Source organism: Achroia grisella, unplaced genomic scaffold (assembly GCF_030625045.1).
Source record: "Achroia grisella isolate CSIRO2021 unplaced genomic scaffold, CSIRO_AGI_Agris_v1 utg906, whole genome shotgun sequence".
Lineage (NCBI taxonomy): Eukaryota > Metazoa > Arthropoda > Insecta > Lepidoptera > Pyralidae > Achroia > Achroia grisella.
This window is the reverse complement of record NW_026713064.1, coordinates 660,756-683,946: the sequence shown is the minus strand read 5'-3', so window position 1 is coordinate 683,946 and position 23,191 is coordinate 660,756. Positions and strand designations below refer to the sequence as shown.

Genomic DNA, 23,191 nt, shown 5'->3' with positions numbered 1-23,191 from the left:
ATATGGGTGTATGTTACAATTTTTATATACATCAAACATTTTGAACTATGAACAATTGTTGTTCCACATATACTTACCATAAATTTTAATATAATTAAAAGCATCAGCAAGTTAGCAATAAAAACTGAATGGATTGCATTTAGTTTTAATGCTATCTTGTTAATGATTCATCTTTTCATTGTTTATAGTAGTGTATTTGAAATGAATTCTTAATCATTAGAATATGTTCTAAGTTCGGCACTTTGTATATAGTATCAGTGTATATATTCATATATAACTTTCTCAATCCTAACACAAACATGATAGAAATCTTTTGTTTTCTAAAAACTATTTCTTGTTTTTTGCACAACCCAGTTTTATACCGGTAAAAATTAACATTGAATACTTATGTTTTTTAAATCTGTATCCTTAGAGGCAAAGGAAAGTGCATATTGTGCTGTAACCACCGCACTTTTTGTGAATTTGCAGATAACAATTTCTCTTTTACCCAACATTTTATTATTGGTCAGCGTAAATCATACGTGAGTGTACAATTCGTCTATTGACCAGTCGATCGACAAGCTTTTACAAAATGGAATTATACTGAGAATTCTTCATAACCCCTGGTACGTAACTATGCCATGATAAGCGAAGGTTACGTGAATTAAAAACCCACCTATTCGAAATTTTCCACCTACAATACATTTACAACTATTAATTTCGGTTCAAAAATAGTCTGTTCAATTAAATAATACTACTCGTATTAATTCTATGATTGCGCACTCAACTACGTAAAGGTAAAACAATCTCTAGATGTAGATCAAATTTTCATTAAGGAAAAAATTAAACCAAATTTAAATAAACCCTAACGAGTGCTTACGATATGCACAAAAATGCAATTAAGTTTAGATGGTTCTTGTGTTGATTAAGTTTAAAATTATTTATGAACCTTACGCACTCATATAACTGATTTAATATAAATAAACGTTTATTACACTACAAAACTTTTGAATAAACTCATTTACTGTGGAATTTTATAAAAATTTTATAAAGACATGACGTCAATTTGTAATTAATAAAGCTATTGTTTTGCTGTACTACAAACCGTCTTTATTATAAACCAGCCTAATGTAGGATTTGCTTTATTCCTTAATGATGTTTGGCTGTGTACTAATAATTACACGACTTCCCTATGTCATGGAACATTCGAGAAAAATCAATGGATACTGTTTAGAATGGCATTATCGTTTTCGATCAAGGTTTGGCATAATATTTCATGGGAACAAAATTACATACGGAAAGACTTTACATACTTACTAAACATTTACTTCTGTCGTAGAGGAGATTATACTAGACTTAGAGGATCAATTGCACAACTTACATACTTGATTCCACTGTCGTATTTATATATTACTAGCTGTACCCGCGTCTTCGTCCGCGTGGAAATTAACTTTATTTTTCTAAAATAATAGTAGCCTAGGTTACTCGTTATTACATCAGCTACCTGCTAATAAAACTCCAGCGATTTCAGAGATTAGCCGGAACAAATAGACAGACACACAAAAATTGACAAAAATGTTATTTTGGTGTATGTGCCGTATTTATATTCATGTAGTAAGTAGTAAAAACACGGTTATTTGAATATTACAAACAGACACTCCAATTTAATTTATATGTATAGATAATTCTAGTAAACTCTATTCTTTACCTGTTGACGTTGTCGTTATATGAACTCGGTAAGCATTAGTCTGTGATTGTATCTTGTACTTTATTAAAAACCATTGTACAGTACAGTACAGAAGAAAAACGATAACAGAAAATGTTATATAAAAACACAATAATAATAACCTTGCGAATAAATATACAGTTCTGTTACGGTGCCAAAAATAGTTTATTATTCTGCTGTCATTCGCCAGTTGTTGCTGATTAATCACATAACTAACTTTAATTAGTTATTTATGCTATCGCTCCTAGTGATTTTCTGTACAAGCTAGTACATATGTATAATTTCCTTTCGTAAAAGGTTTCAATTATACATATAAAACAAGTTATAGAAAAAACATAAAACTATAAAATTGCTGTTTTTTGTCTGCTTTGACCGATTTGCGTGCAAACCAAAATGGGTCAAACTGTTTATATTATTAGTGCGCACAAACGCACAGACAAATTTGTAATAACAATTGTTCAGATAAAATTCTGAATATTTTTTGTAATATATCTTTCATGTACAGACAACTATTAGTTCAAACTTTTTTAAGTTAATATAAATTAAGTAATTAAATTATAATAAAACTTGATTTGTGAAATTACTACGTATATTGTCGAAATATAAATATATATATTTTTACAAGAATGGCAGGTACCATGTACGAGTAGGCTTGTCATTTCACATGTGACATGTAATGGCCTTAAGCAGACGGTCGGGCGGCATATTATACATGTGTCGGGAATATGAGTAGTGTATTTTTATATTCACGACACGTGTAATATGAAACCTGTGGTGGGCAGCGGCCGCGACCGTCTGTCTGGCAACTTGTCACGCTGGTTACCCCCACACAAACGTTCAATGGTACGCCTTATCAACGCATCGTTTTGATTTCATTGTTGCACTTAATTACTGGTACAAACAATTGGCGACCCTAGTTATTACACCCGAGCGTGGAAATTACATTGTACTTTTAATAGACCTGAAAAAAAATGAAGGTTGTTAATTCGGATATTTTTATGTGTGTTTACTCAGAACTGCCTCGTTTGGTAGCTAAAGGTAAACCAAATAGCTGCTAAGTAAATATAATATTAGTATGCATTCGAGAATTATTATTTTTTATTTGAAATAGAATGTTATTTTATGATTGGTCTCATAAAAATCTCATCAAAATTAGTTTGGTATTTAAATCATAATAAATAGAAAAGTGTTTCTTTGGTGCTCTTGGAGTTTTCTTCTTTTTTTTTTAAATAGGAAGCTTGGCACCGAAACCTGTTAAAACAATATAACCTAGCCGTATTTGTTAATGACAGTGGTAATTATTAATGAATTCAACTACCATGTGAAAATCAAACGAACAATTGTAGGTACAAAATGCAGTTATTGTTTCATAAATAAAAGTTTAATTAAAATACATATACATTATGTTGCATCTAGGAAGTATATAGAAATACTGAAAAATGAAGGGCAACTTTACTTTATTGTTAGTGGTTCACCTCGAAGATTATATTTCTGTTTACTCGTCCGAGTCATATGGAGTAATTGTTATAAATAGGATTATGTATAATTAAAAGAAAGACCGTTTATGTATTGTGTATAAACGGTCAAAATAAGACGAAATTGGATAAAGAATTAACTAATACAAAACTTGTTCGATGATCGTCTAGAATAAATTTCACGCAATAAATAGAAATTGATTGCGTTATTGTATTTATACCGTTTCGGTAATATTCAACAGTATTATTATATATTGTACGTCAATATTGAGACAGCTGATAACTGTGATCGTAAATATCATTTGATGCAATTGCTAAAGGTGCGAATTGTTATACAATGTACAAATCCATCGTTTGTGACTGATGATGTGAAATCATACTTATAATGTGTTACATAAAGTTTTTTTTTTCTACAAAAATATACTACTTAAAATCATGACATAATTAATAATTAGCATATAATTCAGCTTTATTCTACTTGTATCAGATTATGCAGGGTTGGTTAGTTATAAAGGTATATCAAAGTCAAAATGCATACTCATATAACTGAACAACTTTCACCAAAAAACAAAGTGGCAATATGAGAATAAATATCTAATGTTTCAAAAGACATCACGTTATGATGCAATTTGTATAAAGGTTTTGAAAATGATTTCCCTTTTTCTACTTCACTTCTTTGGAAAATTCATTTATTTGTTTTGGCGTATACCATTGAAAACTACAAATCCTTTTATGAATTTTGCTTTTCTGTCCTTTAGTTTGAATTTATTACGAGGCTTTTTTTTTGTTTCTATATAACCTTTGTAAATCATAATGTTTGTTTATATGCATAGTAAAAATGTCATAATAATTTAATTGACATTGCAAACATTATTTTGATAATAAATATTATTTTTGAAATTACACTTTCTATTAAGATATACCATTCAGGGGATATCAAAAATCAAATCAAAAATGTGGTACATAATACGTTAAGCCTTAATATCTTTCATTGACTTTTAATTATAAAATCATTTGTCTTTTATAATAACATCATGCATTTCTAAAAACTAATCTCTAAGAGGGCAGCCAACAATCAGTTCACAACATACGATTAGTGCATATTGGTGCGATAATATGTAATCCGATTAGCAACTAAGTACATGATGTAGTCAAAAATACATTTCCTCAATTATTAATAATCTACTGTTTTGCTACCCGGCATGAACACAAAGTCTTGAGTTAGACTGTGGATAGTCAACATATAAAGAAACTTTATATGACTTTTTCACTGATACTCCGACTGGGAATACCAATAACATACTATTATTATTCAATATATATTCCTTACTAGCTGTGCCCGCGACTACGTTCGCGTGGAATGGATTACGAACAACGAATGTCCTTACATATTTTCCTGTTGTATTTTATCCCCTTTAGGATAAAATTTTTACAAACGTTTAAAGTCATATTTATTTATATTCAAAAACTAGCTGTTCCTGTGACTTCGTCTGCGTGGAATTTAAATTTATTTTTCTAAAATAAAAGACTGAAATTAAAGTAGCCAATATTACTCCTTATTACATCAGCCACTTGCCAAAAAAAGTAATTATATTCATATGCATGTAGTAAAAAACGGTTATTTGAATATTACAAACAGACACTCCAATTTTATTTATATGTATAGAGTATAGATGATAGATAGATCACAATTCCGCTTTCAACCGCTTACAACCCTTTTTTCGCATTAGAAAGTAGTCTATGTCCTTTCTCAGGGTCTAGACCACCTGTGTACTAAATTTCATTTAAATCGGTTCAGTACTTTTAGCGTAAAAGCGCGACAGACAAACTTACGCGTTTATAATATTAAAGTAAGGATTGCACTGATAATTTAGAATAACAAATGGATATCAAAAAAGAATGAGAGCAAGGGTGGATTCATGGTAGAATTGACCCTAGCCACGTTGTATTCAAGCCCATACCCAGCGAAATGTAGAATCAAGTGATCGCGTTCGTCACAACGTAGACAGTTGACAATGCCTCTATCTCATCTTAGATATCAGTCCTAAACTTTGGAAATATTTTTATTGTTGCAGGTCGAGAAGCCGGTCACAGAAGGCCTTTCCCATAGAACACGCGATCAATGGGAGATTGACCGTTCCTCGCTCAAGTTTGTAAAGAAACTAGGACACGGACAGTTCGGTGAGGTATGGGAAGGCCAGTGGAACAATACTACTCCTGTTGCCATTAAAACCCTGAAATCTGGAACCATGGATCCAAAGGACTTCCTCGCCGAGGCCCAGATTATGAAAAAGTTGCGACACAATAAGTTAATCCAATTATATGCTGTCTGTACGCTCGAAGAACCTATTTACATCATCACAGAACTGATGAAAAATGGATCCTTGCTTGACTATTTGCAAGGTAAATATTAGATATATCTATAGCATTATTTTTCTTTGTATTTATCTACATTCGGCTGTTCCATTTACTACTCACTTATTTTGTTTTTTTCCGCTTCTTTCTCTTACAAAACCCTCTTTTTCCTTTTCTTACAACTTTCCACCAAGTCTGTATTTGTTAATGACTATCGACAACAGTTACTTCATATTCTAGTCATGAAAACATATGTAGTTAATTATACAATCAAATTTATTTTGTGAAGAGTATAAAAAATAAGTCTTGTGAACATATAGTTAGTTAGTGAAGGTATAGTTGCCATATTATAGTATACAATGTTATGTCAATTATGAAAATCGAACTCTCTACGAATTTGTCCACAACATCCTCCGGGCAGTACCTAAAGCAAACGAAACAAATTAATCAGTTGCATCAATCTTCAGACCAGTCCCAGCAGGACTCGCTCTCGGATAAAGATTTCTATCTGTCCAATGGATCCGATAACAGCAGTGCTTTTTTTTGTGCACACAATTTGAGTATGTCGTTGGTAATAATGGCTGTACATACGGTTCAAGTAATGTACAGTTTCCTGTATTTTGTGAACATCAATAATACCCAATTTATTTGATTGAAAATTGCTTAATACCTGTGACTAATATGTTTGACACCCATGGAAGTTAATAAAGTAAGGAATAATATAAAAAAAATATCATTTTAATAATATTATCATCTAGTTTTTATAAGCATAGGTTATGTTTCACTAGTAGGTTAGGCAATTTTGTACTAGTCATATACATCGTAAGTACTCGGTATGTACAATAGCTTTTTTATTATTCCACAGGCAAAGGCCGTGGCTTGAAACTGCAACAGTTGATCGACATGGCGGCGCAGATCGCTTCTGGTATGGCGTATCTCGAGTCGCAGAATTACATCCATCGCGATTTAGCCGCTAGGAACGTGCTCGTCGCCGATGCTAATATCGTTAAGATTGCTGATTTCGGACTCGCCAGACTTATAAAGGTAAAAAAATTCAATACTATTTCTAACAATTTTTTTTTGTGCTTATATTTTGATACGATTCCACAAATTGCTTAATAGTTACTTGAATTAGACTAGATACCAATCAGAGCAATTTCATTTAGTAGTTTACCAATACTATATTAAACACCATTGCAAAAACATTCATAATCACGTCAAATCAATAACCTACTCATTTTTTGTAATCGGTAGGAGAAAAAACTAAAAGCGGGTGAATGGTTTTGACTTATTAAGTTTGTTCGATTAAATAATAAACTAGGTGTAAATGTATCTTAAAATTTCGCAATGGCGCCTACCAATTTTTTACTCGCTGACCAGATAATATTTATGATAATAATTTATCATATTATTTGATTAATTAGTTTCATGTACAGGTAGGTAGGTGTGTTCCCTGGCGTCCGTCTGGTGAATTTTACAAAAATTACTCCCATATCTACATGTCCACTTAAAACTAGATTAGATAATTGGTGGATTAATTTTGTGCTATTTTTTATATGTAATGCATAGCTTAATACAATTTTCATATGTATTCTTGTGATATAATATACATATACTTAAATTTCATTAAAACAATTCCTCTATTTAGCTGTGATAAAGTAACAACTGAAAGACAGACATACTTTGGAATTCTGCTTGTAGGGACTGGTCTGTTTGGGTTGCGAACATTGATTAGACTAATTTTTAACTTTCATACAAACTGCCAAAATCACGTAGTGAAGTTACTTCCACGTTTCTGAGTATTCTACCTACAAGGTTGGTAGAATACTCAGTACCCAACAATACCTACAATTAGTAGGTATAAATATATCTTTAAATATTATTTCACAGGGACTAAGTAAAGAGAAAAAGAATAATAATATATTAGATTCATACGAATACATATGTGAAAGTGATTTGTACCACAACGGTAATAATAAATAGAGCCACAAATTGCCAATAACCTGTGCATTTGTGGCCCGCTTTATTCTGACCGTGACAACACGGCTGTATAAGTCAACTTTATTATAATTATAGTAATGATTTATTCTAAAACAATGGAATAATGGACAGTTTTGCATTTGTGGTTCGTGCAGTTATACAAACACTAGTTTAATAATGTAAATGGGCTTTCGTAGTGACGTCACTTTCAGTAAAGTACTTTAATAGATATTTTTTTAAATCATCTTATTGATTGTTTTCTCATTTGATATTTACTATTTGTTCCATGAATTCCGTCGATTTGAAATGAGAATGAAAATAACAATAGTACTTTTTAAGTATGTAACTTTTTAATTAATATACCGACACCTCTTAAAATTTAACCAAAATTCATTAAATAATAATAATAATTGACATTAAATAATAATAATTGAACGCTAATAAAGTTGTGTTGTTAAATACAAAAAGCAACATTTACGTACTGAACAGACAGTCGACCGCCATCTTTTTTTGACAATTTTCTATTTCGCTCTACTCTGACTTGGTCGGATGTTGTGTATTAAAGTCATGATAGTGTATTTGTATTTAATCAAATAAATTTTAGATATTTTTAGACAGCATTAAAAAAACTTGTATTTCTACACTCCTCCATATAAACGTAGACTGTCAAATTCTACACTCCTTTGTCCTCGTAATTTTCGTAAAACGGAGTAAAATATTTTGTTTCACATATTGTTAAAGTAATAAAATAATTTTGATGTTGTATGTCGTGTTTGATGTATTGAAATTATGTATGATATGTGTCATTAATGTCCTTTTTTTATATGGGTTCTAGATTTAGAAGAAAATTTTTAATCAGTATGTACTTTTTATCCAACAAACAAACCGAATCGTTATACACATTTTCAAAACATTTTTATGTTACCATTTCCTACTTAGTAATTGTTTAACGACTGTCGTTAGTGTAGGCCTAATGACTAGATAGTTGCCTCATTGCTCCAATATAAAAGCTATAAAATTCCATAAGCTGCCATAATCTATGATGCCTAGTACATTTTACTGCTTACTAGTTTTGTATATTTTGTGAGCGTCCTAGTTCGCAAAATTTCCGGTTCTTCGTTCCCTAGATAAAACGCCGTCATGGAAAAATAGGCATAAATTAGTTAGTATTGTAGTTAAGATAATCAAGTTTGCCATTACCTGAAACAAAACACATTCCAAACGCAAATTGATATCAAATCAGAAAGCAGTATATACATTATGCCTCGTAGGGAACGAGCGAACTAAAAGAACTATTATAGTTAGCAACGCAGCCGCGAACTAAACTGAACATTTCCAGTTATGAACTATTAAACACAATCATGTCATGTGTAGTCATGCACTACTACTTACATAAGCACGAGCTGCAGAACATACCGTGTTTTACACAGACTAATTAATAATACAGAAGCTAACATTCCATGTTTTTTTTTCAAGCCAACATTTCATATACTCTATAAAAATAACTTAGTTATGAGTATGAGTCTCTGTTTATTCATAAAACTTAATTCATTCATAATTTAAGAGATATGCTCTTGCCTTTGGAGCTCCCCCCACGGTACATAAAACGGTTTCTTTACTTCACACGTCATAAAATATTTTCTTTTTTCAATTCAAAAAAATATTATTCAGAACAGCTTTTAAGACGCACAAATTGTCTTAAAAGTTGTTCTGAATAATGTTTTCTTTTATTAGTTAAGTTTTTAGCAATATGTGTTTTATTTTAGACGTGAGATGTTCTAAATTTAATTCCATCAATATTACTGAAGTGATTCATCATACAAAAATGTACCATAATTGTCTTCATTTCTAGAAGATCTATTATATATTACTCTATGTATATTTTATACTATTCCGATTATGCCGACATACAAGTATATAGCGTACCTGGTATGTAACTGGCGGCTGTTTAGAAATAGATTTTAATACTATCATAACTAATAATAATATAATAACTTATTTTTCCTCAGGAGGATGAATATGAAGCACGCGTTGGTGCACGCTTCCCTATTAAATGGACGGCGCCCGAAGCTGCTAACTATAGCAAATTCTCAATTAAATCTGATGTTTGGTCATTTGGTATTTTGCTCACTGAGCTTGTCACATATGGCCGTATACCGTATCCGGGTAAGTGCTTCGATTGAAAAAGAATTCAATCTTAAAATAAAGACTAGTCGCTCGCCCCAACTTCAGTCAAGTCGAATGAATATAAATATTATAATAACATATTGACTACGGTATATAACTTAAATAATGTATGTGTACTAGAAAATATTTTTGGAATATACGCATACATGTTTAATCATATATAAACAAAATTTCCTACCTTGCGGAAAGATATTTTGCACATTATGCTCTATAAAAACAAACAAAGCACCATGGACATCACGTCATGTTGTTGCTTGGTACTCATGCGTTGCCATTCCGAAGTATTGAATTTAAAAATAATAAGAACTGAGTTCCTTGTCAGTTCTCTGCTCGGAAACACTTCTAACTGTAAATCTAGCGAGATTTGACATATCATTATACCTACATAAAGAAAGATATTTTGATTTGAAGGACTGAGATTTTATAATGTGTAATAATTTCTTGTAGGGATGACAAACGCAGAGGTCCTTCACCAAGTGGAGCACGGATACCGCATGCCGTGCCCGCAGAACTGTCCTGCGGCACTCTACGAGATCATGTTGGAGTGTTGGCATAAGGACCCGGTGAAGCGGCCCACGTTCGAGACCCTGCAGTGGAAGCTCGAGGACTTCTTCACCATGGACAACTCTGAGTACAAGGAGGCATCCGCCTACTGAGCCCGGCCTTCCCTGCCGCCCCACCGACACGCACACTCACATCACGTAAGTCTCACACACATTCACACATAAGTCGTTTCGTGACGGTAACCCTAGGAGAAAGACAATTATTAGTAATAGGGTTTAGTGATCGCATAGCTAGCCATGTCAGATCCAATGAAGTCCTCCATGAAAACCAACATCAATCCTGGTAAATTCACCACGTTGCGCTAGCTGATCTGACTAATGTCATCCTCCACTGGTTGGTGAGTACCATTAGAGCAGGCTTTATTTCATAAACGACCATTAAAAAAACAGTATGATTACAGAATGGATTTTGTGAGAGATGATAAATCTTATACATAGTTTAATATAGTCGCGGCCATCACGTATGCTGTCATAAAACATACTTTAACTATATTATTATACTTATAGTAATAATCATTACATAGTATAAAATAAAGTCGCTGTCACTGCTGTCCCTATGTATGTCTAATCTTTAAAACTACGCAACGGATTTTGAAGCGGTTTCTTTTAATAATACATATACACACGTGCGAAACCGGGGCGAGTAGCTAGTAATTGTATGTCATACACATAGTATGCGGTGATGGTGCAAATCTTACATAGAGCTCGATTCAGCTCCTCCCCTGCATACCCATATTAACCTTTCAAAGCGTTCACACGTAAGTCATATATGTATGAATATGACTCGTGTAAAAAACATTTTGTTATCATCTAATAACCAATGTACCATGACTCACAAAACACGGAACTTCATATAAGAGGAGGATGTTGATCTAATAATAATATATAATATAATATGTAATTGGGGAAATTATAATATTCAGTTAATGAATATCAAATTAAGATAAAAAGTCGTCACCGCAAAAATGTAATTAAATTTCAATTTAAAAAACATAGAAATAACAATATAATTTTAAGATCCTACATCATGATGTCATAGACTAGAACCGTGTCTAGTCATCACAGAAATCAATTGAGATGTTCTTGTGATTATAAAATAATTAATCAATTTTTTTCATAATTTTGGTGTATGTTTAAATACATATTGTTATATATCAATGTGTCAGTGTTTGCATCAAAATAGTAGTAGTAGCTGACTTTATTGTCCGTATGAACATTATGTAATATAAAAATGATCTCCACAGACGCCAGGCCTGTACCACATGCCGCCGGAGCTACAGATGTTACACAACAGCGCATCAATGCAACACCTCCAAATGCTCCAACTGGCGGCTCACCACGCGAGTCTGAACGAGATGCAAGCACACCAAGCCGCCCACCACCCGGGCGCCGGTCAGCACCAGACTAACGTCGGCCAGCTGCACCAACCTAGCTTGCAACACCAGGCGAGCGGTATGCAGCACCAGGCGGCCGTCGGCCACCCACACCAAGCGAGCGTCGGCCTGCAGCACCCGGTGAGCATAAGCCAACTCCAACATCCGGCGAGCATGGCCCAAATGGCGGCCACCAGCAGGACGCGGCAGATGTGCCACCACCATGGGGCACCGCGCCACGCCCAGCTGCCAGCTTACCGCACGCCCTAACAGCCGTTGCCCACAGACCACCAACTGCGGCTTTGGAACGGACACCCTCCCGCGCGACGATACAACAAGTACATAGATATGTAAACACCTTCGATTGGTTCGAAACGATGCAGGACACTTTTTTTAACACTGCAATTTTATTTTGTTTTATCTAGTTGCGATCCACCCGATTTTTAGGAAGTCTCATTTGTACCAAAATCAAATTAGCCGTACTAAGCTTAAGGCGTATTATTTATACTTATTAACTCCCATCCCTTGATAATCATATGAAAGTTCTGATTTGAAGAAGCAACATGGTTAAATATCTTACTCTAAGTGTCCACAAGTAAATGTAAAATTTATTATAAAACTAATTTGTAATGAGTGTAAAAAGGCAACATGATTTGGTATACATTTGGGAATTCGCTTCCTAACCCCTTCAAGGAAACCACTGCCATTTAAATACTTACATCACTTCGTCCACAAAAAGGCGATTATGTACATTTAATTATTATTAATTTGTACGCGGCGCTCCTGCGAGGTTATAGACACGTGGGCATATTTGTTTGGGAAAGCGGGTGCACTCTTACATTATCCATAATTCGCAAACGTGTTACCTTGCTACCCTCACCGTCGGAACGCCATACACGAAGTTGACAGAAAATAAGTAAATAAATCCAATGAAATGCACAAAATGACATACTTGAATATTTTCGGTGTGCGTTTTCCGCCGACATCGTAAACTTATCTGGAATCTCATGGCATATTAGTGTATTGTGGAAAATGGCATACATTAAATCACTATATGGTAAAGATTGTTTTCTCCATATTTTGCTATACAACTTAGTGTGCAGTCATTGTTTTTTCACTATGTTACCAATATATGTATTCAATAAGTAATTTTGTTTATACAAACAAGAAATTGATACTACCTTAATAAATAATTAAATTGTAATATATAATGTAAAAGTACATTATTGAATTAATTCTGATTGCACAATATACTTTCCAAGACCCCATTTGAATCTGTAGCGCAACTTAAAACATTCATCTCAAATAGCATTTTGAGTAACATTATATTACTTACTATTACAGTATATTACCTAATATGTTAGACGTAATCGCTACCCATAAATGTGAAGTTTGTATAGAATATTTCCACGCCCATAAACGCTATTCCCAAAACTTTGTCGTTTTCATAAAGCTCAGGGTTCATCTACAATGGATCGAGTTTTCGAATGGGGTAGCGACCCGTAATGTAGTATAATTTTATTCAGTTCAATCGAATAAGTTTAGTTAGACTACCTTCAAGTTTTCTAAATGTATTATTAATGTACCGTAGGTTAACACTACAGTTTTAAAAGTGGTAATAAAACGTTTTGTAAAGTGTTACTAAATATTCGTAAGGTCATATAATACGTAAACCACATAGTCACATTATTTGGACATTCCTACTTTTTTACTACGTATTAAAGTTCGGCAATAAAACTAACATATCAGTCTACATTGCCATTAGATATAATAAACTCTGTAACGTCCTCAACTTAACATGAACTATGTCTATCAGTCAAGATTGTTGACTGAAAAATGGTGTGAAACAGTCCATCTGTGCTATAGAAGACACTATATATATAAATACAAAAAATTCAAGATCATTAAAATTTATTTAATGCACAATTTTGTACTCTATTGAGTACGCAGAAGAGTAATATCCCGTTAACATACGAGTATAATCGTCCGTTGATTTACTATAGGTATATTGACTTAGCCAAACTAATAATTTTAATGAAAGTTCATTCTCGTTGTTTTAATATGATTGTACTTTTTAACAAGGACTCCTGACTGCGACATTTTGTATTGTAATTCACTTGTAGGTTGTTTGCCATTAAATTTTACGATTATACATTTGGCCTTATGACAAATCAGTAAATAAAGTATTGGAAGAGGCTATTTTACGACTAAACAAGACATTGGTTTCGTGTTTATTGCATATCGGTATATGAGCGATGCCGAGGAGTGATGATGGCGCGGGTGTGCGTGCGTGCTCGGCCGCTGTGGCGAGTGTGACGACCGTGGCAACTGTGACGGCGTGTACGCAGACTTAACGCGTATGTGTGCGTGATAAGGAGGAAATTTAGGTTCGGCAGGGAATCCAATCGTGCAATGAGAGCGCGATTTTGTATGTGTTTTAGTTTAAAAGGCGCATAATCGATTAGGTATTTCACCTTCGTATACCATGTTTAAAGTAGACTATCAATATTGGTGATAGATGCCAAATAATCCTAATAAAGAACTGAATTTTATATACATATTAATTGTTCTGAGGGTATTTAGATATTAGGACTTTATTTATGTAATTATTAACGCAATTGAATTTCTCTAAAATACAAATGATTATATCGAATGCGAGTCATTTATTTATTTAGTAATGATATTATGTAAACTTATTGTGTCTCGCGTATACAGTTTCCTAACAGATAAGTGACTTCGTCGAGCTCAACAATATACATTTTCTGTTAGTTATTGTATTGTATAGTGATGCAAATCCGAATCCTATCGTTTTATTTGTGCCAAGAGTTTAAGTTTAAGTAAAAGTTAGATGTCACGAAAAGCAGATCATATTGAGAATTATTGTAATGTGTATCTTACGATATAATATATCTTACGATTAAGTAAGATATAAATTGGCCTAAGTAAATAAGTATTTTTCAATGTGTAGGTTTTGTATCCTAACATATTAGAATTAACTTAGTATTATTTAAAGTCAGTAATTAATCACTTAAAGCAAGCATATTATTTACTTAAAACTGCACACTACTGAAGACGTTAATTCGACGTACATTGTGCAATATTATGTTAAAATCCGGTGCTTAAATTGTAATACGACAAGAGTTGAAGTAATTCATTCAATTTATTTACATCCTCAGAACATTTAAAGGAGTAGTTATTGATGTAAGCTTAAAAAAAATATTATAATACCAATATTATATATATATATAAATATAAAATAGTAAACGTTTGTCTTGTTAATTCTACTTCCTACGATCACTGTACATAAGAGCAATATTGAATCAAACTGTTGCGAGTGATATTACAACGTTGATATTAATTTTTTCGACAGATCAAAGTCCACTAAACCAATTGTAATTGGATCATCATAATATAACTTGTGACAAATAGAAAATTTCCTAGACTGTTAAATGAAAGAGACAATATTATTACAAAATGTAACTATTTCGCACAAATTATGTCTTTTAAACATACTCATAAGGTGTTTTCGTCTTTGGATGTTTATGTCACAAAATATTCGCAGTCTGTCAATGAGTAGTTACTAAGACTACATTGTACCAGAAATGAGAGATTGACTACAGAGAAAAGATACATTTATATTATTTTCGTTCGCTCGCCAGTCTTGATAACTACTCAATAAGTAGACCGTTTTCTCAATGCACTGTGGATAAAGCACGAATTATTTATATTAAAAAAATTAGACATTAGTACATCCCTTACAAACTAATTCAAGGCATCAGAGTTATGTAAGATTAAACAGAACTTATGCAACTTCAGTTAATGATTCCAACTCAATATTTTTTATTCTACTGTATCATTATTATTTACTCTATAATTTATTGTGTACTTTAAATTTCCTTTAAGATTTAGCTGTATAATATGCTTTAGGCTTTATGCTTTATTGAAATAGCTAAGTTCGCTGTCAATGTTTTATGGCAATATTATAATAATATTCATATTTTATAATTAGTTAGCCAAATTTCAATTACTTTTCTAATAAGGCCATCACAATAAAAGATCAATAAGATGCGTAGGCTAAGATGACGTGAATGTTAGATACTTTAAACTAGAATTTATTTAGTAATTGTTGCTGTAATGATCGACATTTGTACATGGTTTACAGTATTGTACAGCTGTAGCAAGTATGTGTCGGCAAATGTAGGGTAATGTTAAATTCGAGTGCTGATGACTGATGTTAGTTGATACTGTTTGCGACGTGAACTAAGGTCTTATTACCTCCGAGTATCAATTAAATCTATTTTAAGTTTTCTCACAGCCCGGTATTACACTCCCATATATGGTTATGATTTATATAACCAAGTCGCGGCACATAATACCGATATCTCTTTTTGATCTCTGGATATATTTGTCTATCTTTAAATTAGAAATATGGCAGTGTAATACCTGCTTTACTTATTATTCTACAATTATTATATTTCACTTATTTGTAAAGATTTTTTTAACACAACAATAAATATAAATGTGAAATATGTTTTTGTTTTATTCCAGTACAACGACAATTCAGTAGGTCAGAAAATTAAAAAACGATCAAGTTGTGTATATACAATATATTATTTTAACCAGTAAGAGATTTTAATTTATTACATATATTTTCTATTCTTCTTTTTTGCTCGAAATCAGATATGTTTTCTGTCAGTTTACACAACGATGTAGTATCCATTTCCAGTCTATTTACAATATCTTCAACCTCATTGGCATATAATTTAACTTTTTTAGACACGGGTTCTGCATCACTTTCATTAAAGAATGTATCTATATCAGCAAATTCAAAATTCCCGCTGGTCGTTTTACAAACGCTGTGTGGGGTATTTTCATCATTGTGAGAACAAATATGACTGTATTTAAAATCTTTTGTAGATAATAATTGTTGTTTAAGACTATAATATTCATGATTTTTCGATGTTTGATGCTCTACAAAATAGCTCCAAATCTCTGCTATTGAATGGTTTTCGCTAATAATTAACGCCATAATTTCTTCCATATTTGGATGGTGATTATATTTACTTAATATTCTAAGTAATTTATTTCTCACATTTGCATTAGTATCTTGAAATAAATATTTAAATATTTCAACCAATAGACAGTCTATATTATGTTTGTGCTCGTCTTGTACAATATTATTAGTCAATATACATGATAATTCACTTAACAATAATTTTATTTCCGTGTATCCATTTTGACAGATACATGCAACTACATGGAGTATCTGGAAAATAAAATAATGCATTAAAGAAAAATTATTTATGAGATTAAAATGTGTTCAGCTGTTTATGTATAGTATAATGGGAAACAGTATTGAAGTCCAATAGTAGGTATATAGGATACTTCTTATCTTTATTAATATAGGTAATGTCGCCGGATTCAAGGTAGAAAAACTAGTTTTAGCTGTAGTCAGTATTGTCTCTATTACAAGAAGTAAGTCTACTAAAATAATTAAGTAACAAACCATGCAGGACACATTTAAATTAAAAATAATAAAATATATTTTATTATTTTTATCTTATTAAAAGACAGACAGTTTGACATTGTTTTGAGATATGATCTTAATTAAGGGTATCTATAATAATATCTTAAATAATGTGTATATTTTAATTTACATTAATAATATTTACCATCATTACATCTTGACTATCAAGTATCAAAGACTTTACAGATATTGTTAGAAGTGTCAATGCTTCAATATATTTCAGATACCAAATTCTACTATTATCTAGATCTTTTAAAAAAATAACATTATGGTTCGGACACCCTTTTGCCCATGAATTGAGAATATAGTCTTTCATTGAAACATCAGTTATTCCTGAACCAGTAGCTGTAAGTTTCATTAATTGTGCCTGAAAATTTATAAATATTTTAATAAGAAGTAATATGGCATTTAATATTTGATTTCATTGTATATATTCGTAGGGCGAAATAGATTAATTAGAAGAATTATAAATCTTACCAAAGTAAAGATTTCAGCTTGAGTCTGCACACACCCTTCAAACAGTACATCCAATAGCAGCTTACATTTATCTGTTACTTCCTCTAGGGTCCTGTATTGTAAATCTACAGGTAAATTCTCAATCCTAAGAGTAGTCCATAATGAAAGATTTGTTTTGTCTAATATTGGACTAAATTGTGTATATAGTTTTAATTTGTCATCATTAGACATTGTTTCAAATAATCTACCGATTATGTAACTAAGATGAACTTGTTGTGGCGTGTTCGGAAATAATACATTACTCTCTAGTTTTTGGTAGACTCGACATAATACTACTACGTCATCCAGTTGATGGTTGTGAATTCTGAAAATTTACAATAATTCATAAATTTTATATTAATTACTATTAGATTTTATTACAATTCAATGGATAATTATCCATAACACAAAACCATCGAACGAAGCTTTACAAAATCATCGAACAGTTGTAAGTTCGTGGGTGGTATGTAATCAGTAATCACTATACTTTCTCATAGTTATTTGTATTAACTTTTTCAAATGTTGTTTTTTTTGTATCTATTTATTTGTATATTTTTTGTAATGTTATTGTAACAATATTACTTTTTACGGTCTACAGACAGACAGAAATGGATTCGTTTCGAGACTTGAAAGTAACAATTCGTCCAAATCTTATACTATTAAGGTATAAATACATCATATGATCCCATAGATCTCATATTACAACTGTAATTTGACATTAAAAATGTATACTTAATAGATTATGTAAGTTGTACTCGCCTAGATATTAAAAACCATATATTTGATGCAAAAAGTGAGCAATAACAGTCTGTACTAAGCAGTATATTATACATATATCTCTTAACAAAATTTGTATCTTCCTGATTTAGAGTCATCATAAATGCTGTTGTGTGAGTAAGAAGGTATTCATACAATCCATATGTAAGCTGCCGATTATTACAATTATTTACTCTTTCAAATTTTAGACCTATGTTGAACCAAACATGACCTGGGAAATGTTAATTCAAATATTAAAATAGAATTTATCGACTCTCTAACATATACAAAAATAATTAAATAAAAAAAACAAACAATTTATACACATTACGACACAGAGTCAATGTGGACCACACCTTAGCATAATGTTGAAGACATTGTTTTCAGAGCTAATTTTCATTTAGATTAGATTTAAATTTCTTAATACATATATTAATAATTTATATTTCTTAATACATATGTACTATTTATTTCAAAGAATACATATTAAGAATTATAATAAAATGTCAACAATCCTGGGATATTCTTGAATAATACTTCCTAGTAATAATGTGGTATATAGACATGGAGTATGAGTAGCTACATCATATGTTTAAAACCGAGTGAATAATGACAAAGTTACACTATAATAAATTACAGTAAATAAACATTAAAATTAAAAAGGATTGTAGAAGGTATTGACTATCTTCAATGAGGACAAGACGCCAAAAGGTTCTATGTGAATAAATGGTTGACAACAAATTTTCTTCATAACTCAAAAATTACTTACACTGCGATACCACATCGAAAACACGTATAAGTAGTTGGTATTTAGAAAAGGCATATTTCTGAGGGTTTTCCAGAAAAATCTTCATAATTGCTATTAGGAGAATTATAAACCCCAGTAGTTTGTCATCCTCTTTTATTATATTTACATTATAATGAAATATACACTGAAAAAATAATTATTATAAATAATTACTAAAGTCCCAAACTAAGTAGAGGTTGTGTTATCACTAAGATTACCAGATGATAGATAGAAATACTTAAATATATTATTTTCAATACATTTTGAACAATCATATGAAATAATTATAACTAGGTATAATATATATATATTATATTTTACATACATTCATAAATACTTCATCTAATAGGATTTCTTTCAGCAAGCTGTCTGCTGGATTTAATACATTACTTCTGAATAAATGTGAAAATTGTAGTGACTTTGTTGCCATTAATTCCAAATAAGACTCAGTGTGTCTGAAAAAATAAAATATATTTTAAGTTTTATAACACTCTGTAATTTTAGTTCCCTCTCTAAGATATTAAACCATTTTTATTTCCATGATTTTATACATAAATTATTATCTATTACAGTGATAAACAAACATGATGTTCTTTTGTAGTCTTTCTATAGTTGTAGTTTTATTTCTGTAAAATTCACAAATGACAATATATATATGTACAATATATATATATATATGACATTATGACTACTTACAAGTAAATATAAACCATCAGGTCAACAATGTGATCGCATTCTTTAAATGTGGCATACTTGAAAATATTTGTAACTTTTAATAATATTTTAATTGTGAAACTTGCCACTTTCAAGGATCTTACAATAACTTTCTCATCTTGTTCAATCTGTAATCAAATAAAATGTGTGCAAAATGAAGAAACTCTAGCAATAGTGTAAAAACCAATATTAATGTATAATAAATGTACTAACATCTATTGCAGTACTCATATTATTTGTGGCCATTGCACAAAGTATTTTTGTACAATCATTGTAAATATTTTTATCCATAAGATTATTGGAATACTTTTCACATACTACTATAAAACCTTTCCATTGCTCTGCCATAGTTTTCACATCCAAACTCTGCACAATATTTCCTATCTCCAAATTCATATGTAATGCTGTAATTTAAAAAGCTATGTAATAAAAATTATTTATATAAGTACCTAAATCCTTAGATTTATTGACTAAGAGCAATAAGTGATTTTATGATTTTATTTTATTTAGTCATATATATATATTTAATTCATCATCATCATCATCATCGCAGCCTGGAAGATATATATATATATATTTAATTGGTCCACCTTAAGTAAATAAATAAAATAAAATAAAATAAAATATTGTATTAATGATTTTTCCCTACCATCAAGTTCAGTATACAGATTCAATGGAGAAGAAGTGGCAAGAAACTCATCTGAATTTATATATATTGTGTTACTTGTGTGGGTACTTATATAGGTTTCTATGTATAACATTAAATGAAAATCCCATGCAAAAAATAAAAATAGTTCATATTCCAATTATCAGTATAATAAAACCATAGGAGATACCTTCAAGCAGTATATCCTGTTCTTCTGCTTCATTCAAATTAAATACAAAGTGTTTTTCTAATATCATCAAATAGGTGAGCTGAAGTTCATGACAGGCACGGAATAAGTCTTTTAATTCTGTTTCTACATTAACCAAATTTCTTCCATAGATAGATTCACTGAAAATATTTTTTTTAATGTAAGTAATGGTGCAACTAAATAGGTGAGAAACAGAGAAAAACATGATCCGATGGCATCAAAGAAATAGCAGGATAAAATTGAATGAGTGTGTGAGAGAAAACCATACCATATGTAAAGCAACCAAATTAATTAAACTTGGAATTATTAGGAAAAATAAAGCTTAAATAATGAATTAAATGTTATAAATGGCTGTGCTGACCATTGGATGAGCATAAAATCAGGTTGGTTCACCACAAATTAATGATGACAGCTTCTAGAGTGGACTGGTCAAACTGGCATGGTACATTACTAACAATGCAACCACTGATTCCCATATTAACCATCCCTTTACCTTGACCATGACGTTTTAGGTCCTTATATTATTATGTAAGCACCTACATATTATTATGTAAACTAGGCATTTATATGCAAGACAGAAAAAATAAAAATAACTGGCAGCTTATTTCGTCATGGCATCACATTACCATTTACCTGTAGCCATGGGATTTTTGAAGTGATGAATAAGAACTCATCTCTATGCATAGAGTTAGTTCTGTTAAAAAAGTTTCAGACTTAAAAATTACTATAAAATTTAACTTGCTGCTATTATTTCATATTTAAATGTAGATTTGTAAAAGTTTTTAGAAACAATAAATATCTATGATGTGATGAAAGACATGTATGTATCTCATAATAATTATGGCTAAGGATTTATTTTTACAATCTAATTTCATTTAAAACTGACTGTAGTAATAATTATAAAGTGCTTAATAACCTAAGAATAATATTTTCATTATGATAAATTTGTGTTCAATTAGTTATATACAGTAAATTATTTTTATTAAAAAAAAATGTATTGATAGACTTACCTATCTTTACAATGCATGAAAACATTTAATAGAATATGTCCAGTGGCAGTCGGAAATATTTTCACAGAACAACAGGACATTGATACAGAATCAACAACTTTCTTCAAAAATTTGGAAAGCATCTGTATTATCCATGCAGCATTACTTATGTAATCAATCAACTTACTTATTCTTACATTTGGATCCAAAAGTAAGTCTACAGCCATATCAAAAGTCTGAAAAATTTTAAAGTTCAATGTTGATATTAAGAATATCTTTTAATATTTCTTATTTAATTAACTTTGCAAGACTGACCTGAGTGATACACATTACACAGTCTTCCAAAAGAGATGTTAAATGTTTATAAAATGTTGAATTCCTTTCGTCCTTTTGAATATTATCAGCCAAAGCCGCTTTTGTATTTGTTACAAGGGATTCATAAGTTACCAAATCCATTGGTTTCTTTAGGGTTAATACAGCTAGTATTTAATTATGATACCTGGTAAATAAGTAAGGTATTGATATTACCTTAATTTATCAGTATACATATAAAATAATTTGTCTAAAGAAGTACGGAGAAAATTATACAATATACAAAGATCAAATAGAACTTAATACAACAACTGTTTACGAGTTATTAATTTGAGACAGTAATCCAATGATCATAATTCACTGAACATTATTAGCAGATATGATATAAAACAAACTGTACTGTGTGTAAAATAAAATAATAATATTAAAAATATAATGCTGTTATTCAAGTTTCTGCAAATCCCGCGAAATTGTTTTTTGCCATCAGTCAGTCAGGTATGGTCACGTACGATATGACTGACAACTTGTCAGTGAAGGATCCCGCGTTAACATACAGGAAATATTAAAAAATTCAACAACATTTTTTGAACTGTACGACTACATAATTTCAACAATTCAAGACAATTTCAATTCAATTCAGACAATTAAAAATATATATAAGACTATCAAGGAAATAAAAAATATGAAGACATGGCTGTATGGGCACTGTTCCCTTAGCCTTTCCATTAGAGGATAAACAGAACAAAAAAAAAGGAGTTAGAGTAATTTTTGTTCATTGCCAAATAAAATGAAATAAAAAATTTTTGTTCATAAATTACATAGTATTTTTTTTTTTATAAAAACTGTTACAAATATAAATACAAAAAATTACCCATATACGTTACCACTTCTTAAGTCTACATTAATTTTATTACTGTTACTGCCACCCGAGATTTGCCCCTGGAGTTAATGCTGGGGCAAAAGAGTTTGCTCCAAGGTCCCAACCTTCACCTCCTTATTGTGAGGATATATCTATATAGTGTGTCTTTTTTTTTTACATAATCTTACCTAATTTCTTTAAATAACATTTGAGGCAATATGAAATAATTTCACACACTTACACATTGATATTTTGAAATG

The 23,191-nt window shown here is 31.0% G+C and overlaps 2 protein-coding genes across 3 annotated transcripts in view; one reads left to right on the top strand and one right to left on the bottom strand.

Moving 5' to 3' along the window:
• Nucleotides 1-11,601, top strand: part of LOC131853880 (tyrosine-protein kinase Src42A) — a 62,926-nt gene extending 51,325 nt beyond the window's left edge. For both annotated transcript variants that reach the window (XM_059204958.1, XM_059204957.1), the window contains exons 4-8: nucleotides 5,256-5,583; nucleotides 6,401-6,579; nucleotides 9,525-9,681; nucleotides 10,150-10,403; nucleotides 11,510-11,601. In XM_059204958.1, coding sequence (XP_059060941.1) covers nucleotides 5,256-5,583; nucleotides 6,401-6,579; nucleotides 9,525-9,681; nucleotides 10,150-10,358 — 873 coding nt within the window. In that variant the 3' untranslated portion in view covers nucleotides 10,359-10,403; nucleotides 11,510-11,601. The remainder of the gene's footprint in view (nucleotides 1-5,255; nucleotides 5,584-6,400; nucleotides 6,580-9,524; nucleotides 9,682-10,149; nucleotides 10,404-11,509) is intronic.
• Nucleotides 11,602-13,448: 1,847 nt separating this feature from the next.
• LOC131853881 (FIGNL1-interacting regulator of recombination and mitosis-like) lies at nucleotides 13,449-22,520 on the bottom strand. The gene is made up of 11 exons (XM_059204959.1): nucleotides 22,076-22,520; nucleotides 21,782-21,996; nucleotides 20,754-20,911; nucleotides 20,131-20,321; nucleotides 19,900-20,045; nucleotides 19,529-19,658; nucleotides 19,186-19,348; nucleotides 18,420-18,648; nucleotides 17,643-17,985; nucleotides 17,311-17,532; nucleotides 13,449-16,904 (listed from the first exon to the last, which is right to left on the bottom strand). Exons 1-11 carry the CDS (start codon nucleotides 22,214-22,216, stop codon nucleotides 16,254-16,256), a joined length of 2,589 nt encoding a protein of 862 aa, XP_059060942.1. The 5' UTR covers nucleotides 22,217-22,520; the 3' UTR covers nucleotides 13,449-16,253.
• Between the last annotated feature and the right edge of the window lie 671 nt (nucleotides 22,521-23,191).

Excerpts from the sequence above, each read along its gene's own strand:
- LOC131853881 (XM_059204959.1), bottom strand. The coding sequence starts at position 22,216 with ATGGATTTGGTAACTTATGAATCCCTTGTAACAAATACAAAAGCGGCT. Across the intron at positions 19,349-19,528 it reads TAGATGAAGTATTTATGAAT|TGTATATTTCATTATAATGT; the intron begins GTATGTAAAATA and ends TTATTTTTTCAG. Across the intron at positions 17,986-18,419 it reads ATATGGTTTTTAATATCTAG|AATTCACAACCATCAACTGG; the intron begins GCGAGTACAACT and ends GTAAATTTTCAG.